The sequence below is a fragment of the Pyrgilauda ruficollis genome, unplaced genomic scaffold (assembly GCF_017590135.1).
Source record: "Pyrgilauda ruficollis isolate IOZ18807 unplaced genomic scaffold, ASM1759013v1 scaffold48, whole genome shotgun sequence".
NCBI classification, from domain to species: domain Eukaryota; kingdom Metazoa; phylum Chordata; class Aves; order Passeriformes; family Passeridae; genus Pyrgilauda; species Pyrgilauda ruficollis.
The window spans coordinates 7,293,911-7,307,193 of record NW_024526377.1 but is presented as its reverse complement, the minus strand read 5'-3'; the positions used below and the strand labels follow the sequence as shown (position 1 = coordinate 7,307,193).

At 39.5% G+C, this 13,283-nt stretch overlaps 1 protein-coding gene across 1 annotated transcript in view; it reads left to right on the top strand.

Moving 5' to 3' along the window:
* Positions 1 to 13,283, top strand: part of FAM135B (family with sequence similarity 135 member B) — a 126,248-nt gene that overhangs the window by 52,342 nt on the left and 60,623 nt on the right. The window contains exons 3-4 of the mRNA XM_041479394.1: positions 5,921 to 6,060; positions 12,284 to 12,354. Coding sequence (XP_041335328.1) covers positions 5,921 to 6,060; positions 12,284 to 12,354 — 211 coding nt within the window. The remainder of the gene's footprint in view (positions 1 to 5,920; positions 6,061 to 12,283; positions 12,355 to 13,283) is intronic.

The following is a 13,283-nucleotide window of genomic DNA, read 5'->3' as shown; positions in this document are numbered from 1 at the left end:
AGCAGTGTGTAAGGACTGAATTGCCACAATTCCTCCTTCCTTACTTTGAAAAAGTATTAATTAATAATACTTTTATGGGCTTCAGAATAGAGGACAGAGTTCAGATAAATACTGTCTCCGCTCTTCATTTGTTAAAATCAGAAGTTCAACTATACTAAACAAAAAATATACAGAGGGGTATAAGTATGTTGTTTTCCCTGAAATTCTCAGCATTCTGTAGCCAAGACCTACAGGTCTAAAAGAAAAGTTGTGTAGGATATAATTCTCTGTGCAGGAAGTTTTAATGTGTTTCTTTTGGAGAAACAAATTTTTCATGTTTCATTTATGTCTCACACTCCTGGTTGTGTGGAGAAATCTAACATTATTAAAAATTATTCTTAGTATGATAGTAACTTTAAAATAAATCAAAGAACCTACTCCAAGGTTTTTTTTCATGCTTCTAGTGCCTGTTGGAAGAAGAGCTAGAAAGTAATGTGAAGTGAGGTAATGAAGGACTTTTAACTTTTCTTTTCAACCTCTCCAAAACAAACTCACTCATGGCTTTCAAGGTATCCTCCTATCAGAGGAACATTGCCTCATGCACTGGTTCTTTGATAAGGGCTGTGCCACAAGGAATTTATGTTTTAAAGCCTTGAAAAAATAAATATGAACAGACCTCCACGACTTCTCAAAGATTAATACTGCTGGGCAAATCTGGCTTTGCATACTGGAGTGCTTACCATCCTTGAAAAGGTTGTTGGTTGGCATTGATTCCAGTTTTTTTTTTGGCAGTTAGAGACATCATGAGGAAGCACAATCAAAAATGTGATTATGGAAAGATTCTAGCTGATGAGATTGGAGCACTCCAGTCACTGACACAGCAGACACAATGCAGAGGGCACAAGGACCAGCCAGTCCTCTTGCTTTGCAAACAGCAAGGGCTCATGTGACTCTGGTGGCTCTGGGGAAATACTTTATCTCAAGTTTCATCAAGCTACACCAAGACTTTGCCATTTCAGAGTCTCTCCTTGGCAGAAATCAGAGGTTGAGATATGCATGTGTCATTGTTTGCTCCATGGGAAAGTTATTGATCTACAACAATCATGAAACTTCTCAAACCATTTTTATAGCAGTTAAAAAAAAAAAAAAAGTAAAGGAGTGATAAAATTAAAGAATTTTAAAGGAAATAAAATAAAAAATAATAGAATAAATAATGTATTATAATAAATATAAAAATAAAAGTACTTTTAAAGGAAAGTGATATAATATGCCTATAATTTAGCCATGATGAAACCAGAGAAAGAATGCTATAAATGCTCAGAGTTGAAAAATATATAATTTGGATTTCCTGGAGTGAACAATTGGGATAATTGACCATTGGAGTTTGGGAGAAGGAGTGCTAATCTATCTGGTGTGTGCATTAGGATCTTAGAAATTTCAAGGAAACTGTTCTGACCTGCAGAATATTGCCACAACCTTCCATTGCTTTTCCTTAGAAATGTTTCCCTCTCCTCACACGAATGGGAGTGGTGTGAGGGTTCTCTTGGGGGAAATTACACAAATGAGAATATTTGAAAAGTAAGAAAATTTGAGTTCCTGTCACAGCTTTGCACCAGCTGAGGGGCACTGCCAGTCTGTCCAGCAACACTTTCTGTGTTTCTGAACTTCAGTTTCAGTGAACAGAAGTTCAGTGTTCAGAAAACACTTTCAGTGCTTTCAATGAGAAATGCCAATTGTTCTGGCATATCACACTCCTTCAAAACACAAATAGCACAACAGTCAAGATGATTTCATTATCTACTTTATCAAATTATACCTACTGTCAACATCAAAGCTGTGGTTAAGTGCGTTGATTGGGGTTTGTCACATGTCTCCGTACAAGACTAAGGTTTCTGGTGGTCTTCCCTTCCCTTCCCTTCCCTTCCCTCAGATATCCACCACCCCAACCCACCTCAGTGCCTTTATGCCTTTAGTGGTTAGAATTATATGGTTTCTATTCACACTAAATTAGGTTTTAAATACGTAACAAAATTGTCTACAGGTCACATATCCATCAATTCATTTCTTATAAGATCATCTGGAGAGAATTTTTGAGGCCCTTCAGGATGTAAATAACCTCTCTCTGAATCTTTAAAGAGATGAGTAATTTCTGTATGATGTGCTGCAATAATATTTAGAAAGCTCCATCTATAGAAGCACCCAGATGGGAAAGTTAGGTAGACTAGAGTGTATCTGGGGACACTTGGAAGATTTGTAAATGGGAGAGAGGGAAAGCAGGACATGCTGTAGTGACTGGTCTGTGCCAACACCCTGTGCATGAAAGCATCCATAAGTGCAAAGAGCCTTTTCCCCCTTCCTTTTTAAAAATGTTATTGTTCAATAGCCTATGAAGGAATTTATAGGAATGATGGTGGGATGGCAGGAAAGAATAGGAAGAGATAGATACATAAAAAGGCTTTTCTCCTTCTTTGAATGCCTGTGGAACACAACTCTCCTCTTCATACTTGCAATGGCTCTCACAGCCCTGAGTTCTTTTGCTTTCCAGATAAACTGAAGAATTATTCAGCCCAAAGATAATAGGCAGTAAATGGAATAGACAGTTAGGAAGAGGAGATAGGAAAACAGGATTCTTTCTAGCACAAGGAATACTGAACATGTCCCAAATAAATCTCCTGGCAGGGAAATTTCCTGAATCAAAAATTCATTACCACAGAATTAGATTTTCTTTTTTGAATTCACCAAAGCTCAGGCCTTTGAAACTGTGGAATAAATGTAGGTCAGTAGAGTTTTAGCTCCAGATCTCACCTGGGAGTGGAGCAGCTTCCACGCAGTGTGTCTGTCTCCTTTGGGCTGCCTGCGACTGCTGGGATTTTTGAACAGCTGAGGCTGTACTAGAAAGAGATGTGGGAAAACCCATGGTGCCAATCTTCTCTCTCACACCTCCTGTGCTTTGTGCCAAAGGACAGAGGCCCTTGTGTGAGCACAGGGATGCATCTGCTGTGTCTCCTGAACAGGGGGTACACCTGCTGTGCCTTCTGCTAGCAACCCTCTCTGAACAATGGCAGCTGTGACAAATGCCTACCTCAGTGCCACTGCCTGCCAGCAGACACACCTGGGGTTTAGAGAGAAATTGGTTTCAGAAGGACTCCCAGGAACTAGGGGAAGTTTGGAAAAGGTAGCTGGATTATGATGTTTTCATGGAGTAGACTAATGAAGGATATGTTTGGAGCAGCAACTGCTTCTAGTTCATGCAAGAAGCTCAAGTAGAGTGAGGTCCCTGGTCCCTGCCTGCACCTGAAGCACAGAATACACCAGCAGGTGCTGCAGCCTGAACGAAAATATCTGTGGAGATGTTGTCATTCCCCTTTGGTTTGAGAGGCAGGATCCCTGCATTGCTGTCAGCACTGCCAAGACTGCCACGCTGTCCTCTGAGGAAATCCCTGCTGCAGCCTTAGGTCATTCTCTAAGAGGGGGAAGAAGCCACCTGTGGCCACTTAAGTAGGCAGGGATGGATGTGTTTAGGGGGGGATCAGTCACCCATTTGCTGTAGTTCTCTGCCAGGTGTCTGCAAGGGAGGTCTCCCTGCTTAAAAATAAGTGAGTTTTGGCTCTGTAACATCATACTCTGATTTGAGGCAGCCCCAAACATTGTAGCATGACATTGACTTTGACCTGTCCAACAGGAGAAATTATTCCTAATGCCACCTTGCAAATCCAGCTCCTAAAGCAATTACACATGAGGAGTGGTCTGCTCAGGAGTGTGTTTGAAAAGAAAATGAGATTAAACTTTCTATAGGAGAAGAATGCCAGTATATCAATATCTAAATCAAATAATGTAAAGTTTCTTTTGTCTGCCAGCTAGGACTAAGAATGCATTATACCTCTAATGTGATTTTTGCAGTGTCTGTAATATCATGAGATTTAAATTAAAATAAATTTGACTGCATGGTTTTGAAGAGCTAATCAGGCTGAAACATTCTAGCCTTACTGGTGTAGCACATAAAAATAAATATGTATTTATCCAGGCTGCCTGGATTCATGCATAACTAGTGTGCAGATTGGGGGTGGGAAGACAGTAGCCAGATGAAATACTTGGGCTGCTCCTGGGTGTGCTTGATGAAAGTCAGTCATAGGAAAATTATTTGAATGTAGCCTGGATGACAGCACTATGGTTCTATGCTAATTAATTAGATCAAGTTTTATTTGTCCTATTGTAATTTAGTCAATTTTCACCCATATGATTTTTTCTTTTTTGACATATTTCAGTGTCCATGTTATTCCAGTTCCAGCAGACTGGCACAACTAAGCTAGTTTTTATAATGACAAAACTCCCTTCACTTGTCTATTTCTCTTCAGTACCTTTTTTTTTTGTGTGTGTTTTTGGGGCTGTTTTGAAGTCATTTCTGTTATTTTATTTCTATATAACCAAACTTGATCTCATAAAATATTTAATCCTCTGTCTTGACTCACTGACCTATGATAGCAAATTATATACAAATCTCAGAAGAATAGACCTGTCCTGATTTGAAACTTGACAAACCAGTAGCCCCTGGACTTTAATCCTACCATAGCTTCTGGTGCCAAAAACAATTCTGCAAAGGGGCAAATTCCAAGAAGTACCTTCTGAAAAACTATGCTTTCTAAAAAGGATTGCCTTCTGACTTTTTGATGATGATCACACATCTGTCTCTCTCTGACACTGAGGACTAATCCTGGTACACCTTTTTTAAGCACTCCTTGTCAGAAGAGTTCCAAAATACCATTTGCTAAAGGACTATATTTCAAAAGCTCAGATTCCTACAGGACTGAGTGCTGGCAGGGGACAAAACCAGCTCTGAGTAAATTTTGTGACCTGTTGTTGCTCTGGATCTACGGAAGTAGAATTAGCCGGGGATTCTGATTACCAGCCAAGACAAACCTTGAAAGTTCCTAACTCGGGTGCCCAGTTGTTCATTTAAAAGTCACACTGTCATTGCTCCTCTGGAAGGCATTCACTGTAGTACAGTGAATGTTCCCTCCAATGTGAGTTTGTATAGCTCAGCAAGCCACAGGTTTTTTTTCCTCTTACTGAAAAGGGAATTGGTTAAAAAGTGGTTGACTTGAAGAAAAAATTTTCCTCAGTATAAAGCAAACATTTTTTTAAAAATTATGTCCTAAATTCCATAGGCTCCATTGTAACCAAAATAAAATGCATACACTGGAAACACCTAAAAGTTAGAAAGGATAAATCCCACCTCAGTTTATGTGCTGCCTATTTGTGATAATTTGATACATCAGCACACAGGTGATGCTATTGGCTGAATTTGATGTGGAGAAGCTTAGAGTTTTGGTTCTTGAGTTCCTTTGATTTATCAATTTTTTTTTTGGACCAAATTGGCACCTTTCACATGTGCCAAGGACCTGAAAGATTACACAGGCATCTTGAAAAAAAGATTGTATTTTTATGTTTCTGTATTTTAAGATGCCTGTGCACTTCCAGTTTCTACATACAAAATCTGCTATTGACTATTGTCCCCCCTCCCATGTGGTAACTTCTGGGAGTACCAGAGATGACAAGAAAAATCCCTCTTCTGAAAGATGGCCGTTGCAGGTAAAAGATGAAGTTTCACAGGTGAACTCCCACAGTCCTCATGGTGCTGAGTGCACCGAGTTAAGCATTTGATGTTTTAACTTTTATTAAAGTTAATAAGATAAGTGCTGTGACAGGATCAAGTATTCTCACTTTGAAATCCAGCCTGCCTACAGTTTAACATTTGTTTTCTTTAAATATCATGTCTGTGAACCTGCAACCCACAATAACAGCCTGCTCTACTACCATTAATTATTGAGAATGCAAGTGTTTAATTACAAGTACTACTTAGGTAACCCTGGAGTGAAATCATAGGATACAAATTAATCTCCATGCTGAAATCACACCAGGAGTATGTCTGTGTTTTGTGTAGGTGATTCCAGCCTTTGCTCGACCTGCGTTCATGAAAACAATGTTTACAGCAGAATATTTCAGATTTTGTACAGAAATGAAGAGATCATTCTTAATGAGACCATGAACTTCAGAGTGCACCTGCTTCTGGATGGTGAAAGGGTGAGTTGTTTTGGGATGCACATAAAAATCAGCAGGGCTGGGATTCCTCTTACTTAACTTCAGGTGTGCATTGCACAGGTATCTCCATTTCAGAAGTCCATGTGTTGCCAGAAGCCTCATGAATGTAGCAGCTGGAGACAAAGGCACAGTTTATCTGACCAATGCACCAGCATCTGCACTGGAAGGAGATCAACTGTCCTGTACCCATAAATACCTGTAATTTATTTGTTTGTACATGCTGACACTGTAAAACTCTGCATGAGGTCAGAGAGACCCTCTGCATTGTGCCTGTTTATGAGGAGCAGGCTACACCTTGGATTTCCAGTGGAATAAGATGTTGATATACTCTGGTAAATTATAATATCAGAAACTCAAGTGTCTCTACCATAATTTATCATTTGCGCACTGGATCACTCACTTAGCACAGATGTGCTGATCACTCCCACCTGGGAAAACTGGGAGTCTGCTGCTTCTTTCTAGGACCAGCTACTGTTATTATTACTCCATTATTATTGCTCTCTTCTCCTCCTCTCTCTTGTGACTGAAATTTTCTACAGCTCCGCAGCCCCTTTCCATCCCTCAGAGGTCTCCTGGCCTTTGTCCTTGGTGCTCATGACTGCAGGAGCCCAGGGGAGAGCTGCTGGAACCTTCCCTTCCTTAGAGTCCATGCACAATTCTTTTGCTTTCTGTTGTACCTCAGCAACAACATGTCCATGCTGAGAGCCCTCTCCCCTTTTTCCATCCACTCCTTCAGCCAACAGGAGCACTCACGCAAGGTAAAAACACAATCTGGGACACCCAGCCTGTAGAGCACTTTTGGTTTAATCTTACTGATGTGAAACCAAAGTCTTCCATCAGCAATTCCTGTTCCCAGGAGCTACAAGGGTGGAGCAATCTTTGTTCATGGAGAGCACTGTTTTGCTGAAATCTTAAGCAGGAAGGGGAGAGAGTGTCACAGTAGAACGGCATTCAGGCATGTCCCATGTGCCATCACTGTGCTTTGCCAGCCCAGGGACTGGTACAAAATTCCATACAAATGGCGGACTGGTACAAAATGCCATACAAATGGCAGACTGGTACCAATGCCATACAAAATGTATGACATTGCTACTTGGCCTCAGTGGTGACAAGAGACATGACACCAGCATCTTTGCCAAGTCATCAAAAGGAGGCACTGTGAGCTACACAGCCAGTGTGAATCATGTGCTGTGTGTTGAACTCAGGGCCAGAGACACTCACCTGTCATTTTTATAATTCCTATTACCTCTTTTTTCATATTTCAAAGTATATATTTGTGTGTGTGTGTGTGTGTGTGTGTTACATAGAGATCTAAATTAAAACAGCTTGCAAACCCAATTTAAGCTTAACATGCTTCCTTTTCTCTCCCACTTTCCCTTTGCTGTTTTGGTTTGGTTTGATTTCTTTTTTTAATGATGGTGTCACCAATTTATTCCTCCCTAGAATTATTGATTTGTGCTTATGTGAAAATTACTAAATGCAAGTCTATCAATATTTGTTAGGAAAATGTCCCAGCATGCTTTATCCAATATTAATTTTATCCTCCCTCTGTGGAGTACCTCTGACTAAATATCCCTCCCCTCAAATTACAGCAGTTTTCATTGTGTTGAGCAGGGATGATTTCTGATGATTTTTGCATTATTCAGAAAGTGCACCTCATGAAATGGATATAAAAAATAGCCCACAAGATGCCTCACAGCTAAAACTCATTGTCACTCTTGATGTGCTGTGTGCAGCACCACTTGGCTTTCCATTAGAGATTCCTTGGGAAGAGGACAGCTGCCCAATTCTGTACTTACAGACTGGATTTGCACAGATAAATTCAATTTTTCTTTGTGACGAAGTAACTTTGGGTTTTCATGAATGTAGAATAAGAGGATAAACAGGTCTGTTGTTCCAGATGAGTTGCTAAAGGCACTCTAAAGAATCAAATACAAAAAATAAAGATCTGTAAAAATTTTTTGTGTATTGAGCAAATTAGCACAATTCACTTCTGTTTAATGCTTTTAGGTTTCTTTTCTGCTTTGTTGTCTTGTCCTCCACAGCTTTGCAAATTTGATATAATTGTGGGAGAGACTGAAGTGTGCCACTACTACATCCACAACTATTCAGAGACAGTTTTGTATCTTTGTCACATAATTGGCAAGTCAGCTAGAGATTTTTAAAGTGTTTTAAATATCATCTGTGTTCATAACTCTTAATTTATTTAGCACACAACAGATGTGAATCCTTTTTTGTGCCTCTTGTGTGCTATGGTAATTTTTCCTAGTTGAGGGTGAAGGTTCTGTTCACTGTTTTTATCTGTGGATGCAAGTTATGATAAATAGAAAAAGGAGTTAGTCTGGGTAATGCAAGTATTGAGTTTATACACTCCATGCAGTTTGTGCTGTCAGAGCTGGAATTATCCAATATTATATTAGGGCAGCATTGTTCCTCCTGCTGCTCAGGAAGATTTGCTGATATTGACTTAGACAAAAAAAGAACCCAACCAAACAAAACCAACCAAACAACAAAACCAATGTGTATGTCCAAATTAGATTATTTGTTATTTTTTTTAATTCTCCCCCTCTTCCTCTAGCATAACCCTAGATACACTTAAATATGTAAATACTTTTTTTTTTTTTTATTTTTTATTTTTTTTTTTTTTTTTTTTTTTTTTTGCCTGGTATTAGAAGAAAACACTATTATTTGCCTAAAAATGGAACTGAACATGCCTTTCACCATATAAATAGTGCTTTAAAACTCTTCGGTTTATTTGATATCTTTTTCTATGTTGTCCCAGCGTACAGCATTTTTTGAATTCAAAGGAAATAATATTGCACAGCTGGGGCAGAATTTATTGCTACAAAGAACTCTAATTTATTTTCATAAGCTCTTGCTTTCTTTTTTTTTAGAGAAGAAGCTTTGCCTCTTTCATCCTGCAGTAGAATAGATAACTGGTCTGGCTTCTTCCTTGCTGGCCCTGTTCAGGGAAAGTTTAGTATCAGGGAGAGAACACAGTGAGGCAGGCTGGAATAAGATAGTATTTTAGATTTTGTATTTTCCAGAGAAATTTAAGTGATCTGGGACATCCAGATCATTCAGTTTGACATTCTGGCTAAATAGTTAAATATTAGGGAGGGAAAAAGGAAAAACATTACCTCTGTAGTGGGAACTTTGATCAGTTTTATATGGGGTTGTCTTGGTTTGAAAAGGCAGGTGTCTGCTTAAGGAAGGTAGGAGCCTCTCCTGAAGTGGAAAATGGAAACACCCTACCTCTGGATTATTATGATTTTGAAATTAAAAGGCTCTCACACAAAGATATGAGAAGAGGAATAACAGTTCTTTACTAGAAAAACTAAATAAATAAATAAACAAATAAAAAAATCCCTATTGACAGAGTCAGAATATGACCTGACACCTGTGGATCAGGGTGGTGGCACAGTCCCATTCCATGGTGGCTCAGCCCTCCTGCAGTGCCAGCTGTGATTCTGTTGGAGCAGGGATCCTGGAGAAGGGTGGAGTTTTCCTCTGAAGGTCCAGGGGTGGTGTAGATGGGCCTGGTCTTCCTCTGGGAATGCAGGGGAGAAGAAAGCTACTCCTCTGGGAATGAAGTAGAAAAGGCTGCTGTGGTGTTCCAGGGTCAGATTGTAACCAGGTAGGAATGCTTGGCTCCTCCCTCTGGGCAGAGCATCTCCCAGTGGGATGATGGAATTTTATCAGCCATGCAGGAACACTCAGTGGCCATGAACAGCAGATATCTCCTGCAGGGAGGATTGGTTGTGGAAGGGATAAAGAAAACTGCCCAATGGATAGAAAATAACTGCCCCACCTCTTAACAGATAGGAATAAAATACCCCTATTTCTAGCCTAAGACAGGGGTTTTGCACTATTCTGATCAGTCTGACTTCAATACAGTTTTGGGATTAAAAATATCTGATTTATGCAGTTTACTGCATGACCCCATGCAGTGAGGAGTATCTCTTGGTCTCTCAGGCATCTGCTCAGTGCCTCGAGGTGTTTGGGGCGAGTGTCACCAGCTACTGAACTTGTTTGGAGCACAGACTCAGATCTCAGTGGCTGTTGCAGGTGCTCAGCAGTGCTGGGCACAGACCCAAAATTTCATCCTGTTTATTTAGAGGAGGAGGAGGTTTGCTTTGTCTGAAGCGCTATACTGAATTCCTACTTTAAATTCAGAATGTAGCTTCAGTAATGATTTTTTTTTTTTTTTTGCCACTGCCCAGCAACTGTGATTTTTAGTGATAGCAATTCATTAAAAAGGAAAAAGGGTTTTTTTTTTTTTGGGGGGGGGGTTATTTTTGGGTTCTTTTTCTTAATGAAAGGCATAGGTATTTAATGAAAGGCATCTCAAGGTATTTTGAGACAATCACAAAAGAGAAAGCATATTTTCAGTATGTAGAAGTGGGAATTTTCCCTTCACATCTCTATACCTGTGGCCATGCTGGAAGAAATACCATATTACTTCAGAAGGAATTAAATTTAACATCTTTCAGAATTTCTTCAAAGCACAACCAGTCCTTAACTCTCAATTTTCTTGCTTCAACAGGAAAATATTTTACATTGTTGATGAAGTTTCACCTTTGGAAAACCTAGCAAAACATGGTTTACATTATTTATTTTATGAATCCTATCTGTCAGAGCATGGTAGATGCCTCTGATGTTGCCTTCAGTGCATTTTTGGTGTAGTCTCTGCTCTGTTGTTAAGATCACATTTGGAAAGCAGAGTTCATCTTGCCTGTTTGAAGCCATCTAAAATGCAAATGTATCTAGACCAAGATATTTCTCTAAGCTCTACATGTTGTCAATGGAAAGGGACAGGTACAGACAGAAATTAACTGTCCTTCTCCAGTGGGGACCTCAGGATGGAGCAGGTCACTCTCTGTCTCTGCTTGCTGCTTGCCACTGACAGAAGACAGAACCCCTACATCTCACATTTCTGTGGCAAAAAAAGGGTTATATTTATAATATCACACCCCCAATGAATAACTTCAATTTTCCACATTTATTTCTGTGCACCTCCTGCTGTGTTCTGTCATGCTATAAAGGATGTTTACATTCACAGACAATAACTATTTTGGCTATAAAATGCTTAATTTTTTTTTTTTTTGTTCATATGTCCATTTAGGTTGATAGAATTTTTTTAAAAAATTCTATTAAACCTGTTTTTCTTCGGGAAGGATTGACTTTTCAAAAGAGTGAATAAGAAAGTGCTGGGCAGCTTAATCCTCTTCTAATTTATTTATTTCCATTGATTACAGTTGTTTTAACTGTGCCAAGCTGGGATGTGTTATCCAATTTATTTCTTTTCCAGTGAAGATAATGACCTACTGGCTCTAGCACTGTCTCCAAAAATCCAATAAAACTATTTTATTGACAGTAAAAGATGGGTAATTTTTCTGGGGGGACCTGTTAGATGAGTTAGGATGGAGGTACCAATGAATCACACATGATTTCTTCAGTATTTTTGGTGAGCAGAATCCTTCCACTCAGCCATGTAACAAGGTAAACTTCTGTTTTAGTTTTTAAAACAATCAAGGCCTTTGAGTTTTGGAGAGAAAATGGTTTACATAAGACTCAATGACAAACTACCTCCATGAATCTGCTAAGGGCCTGAAAGAGGGACCATGGGGCAGGAAAGCCTTGGTTTGCTGAGACATAAACTCAAAGAACAATGATGAGTGATCAGAAATTTCCAGAATTATTTGAGCCATTTCTGAATGTTTTAAGCTGTAAAATTTGAAATTTCTATTAGTTACAGGTAGGTAACCACACAGATTTGTGGCTGTTTCTCATCCAGGAAAACCTGGTCCTTGTTATTTTTCAGCTGATTAAGATAACCCAAATAAAGGCTCACCCAGTGAGGAAGAGCAGCCTCAGAAATGCTCTTCTGGCTTTCAGTGTGCAAGAGCGAGGATCCAACAAACGCAGAGCTTGATGCTCTCGGGTTCCTCTTGTCCGGAGTGATTTTTTTGACATGCCATGGCACCTGGTGGCAGATAACACCTCTGACTGCTCTGGTTCCCTCTGACTCCTTCAGCAATTACCTCGACTCACTGTCACATTTGCTTCTCTCTGCCTCTGTGCTGTCATGCTGCTGTTGCTGTGTGGTTTTGCCTTTGTTCTTATCAGACAAACCCACCCACCTTTGCCTTCTGTGTTGTAGGTGCCAGTTTACAAAGGTAACCTTGTCTCTCTCTTTTTGCAGGTGGAAGATGCATTGAATGAAGCAGATTTTCAGCTCAAGCTGGACCTGCACTTTACTGATAGTGACCAACAGTAAGTGCTGATGTAAAGCTCAGTTGCTAATGTGGGGGTCTGTTCAACTGGAAAATTACTTTGGTGAAATGAGTCCTTTTTAAAAAAGGAGAGCTTTGATAAGGCTTCCATTTGCCTTAGTGTTGAAGTTTTCCTGTTTCTTTTCTCTGTATTTGAAGTGTATAACTCATATTCCTGCTTAAAGGGAGAACATTTTTTTCTCCTAGAAGTGTTTCTCAAAGGTTTTAAATGTTGGTTTATCTCTGCTGCTGTTAAAGGGAATATCATCATTGACCTTCATGTGGTCAGGGTCTGTGACTCAGGAATGCATTTATCTCAGGAGGCAATGCAATATTTTGTGGCTGAAGACAGGAGTTATGAACATGCTAAGTACTTTTCTTCTATTTAGAAAATAGCCTCTGCATTTTAGGAGGATGTAGTTTTCCTATTGAATTTGATTTCTTCTAACTGAATTTGATTCTGTAATCTTAGGTGAAGGGGGAGCAACATCCCTTCCTGAGACATAGCGGGAAGTGTGATCCCAAATGTTTTTGAGTCTCACTGAATCAGGGAAAAGGGTTCCAGTGACTTGAGTCCCTCCCACTTTATGGGGAGTGGGAGGGGGTGGAGAGAAATCATCTGAGCTGTGTTTCATACTGAGACTGTCCCTGTGGGATTTTTTCATACCCGCAGAGCACACAAACAAATTTCGAGAACATATTTCTGTTATCTTCAAGATACAAAAAGAGAAAACTTGTTCTCTCAGGCAGGGGGGACTCGACTATCAATCAAGTGCTTATGGGTATTGAAGAGAGAAAAAACAAACATTAAGTTACAGCCAAAAATAAAAAGAACTGAAACATTTAGGCTATGGAATTGTGCTCTAGACCCTACATCTAATTTCTGTAATCACCTGAAAGATTAGTGTGATTTACTATAAACAAAAGTAG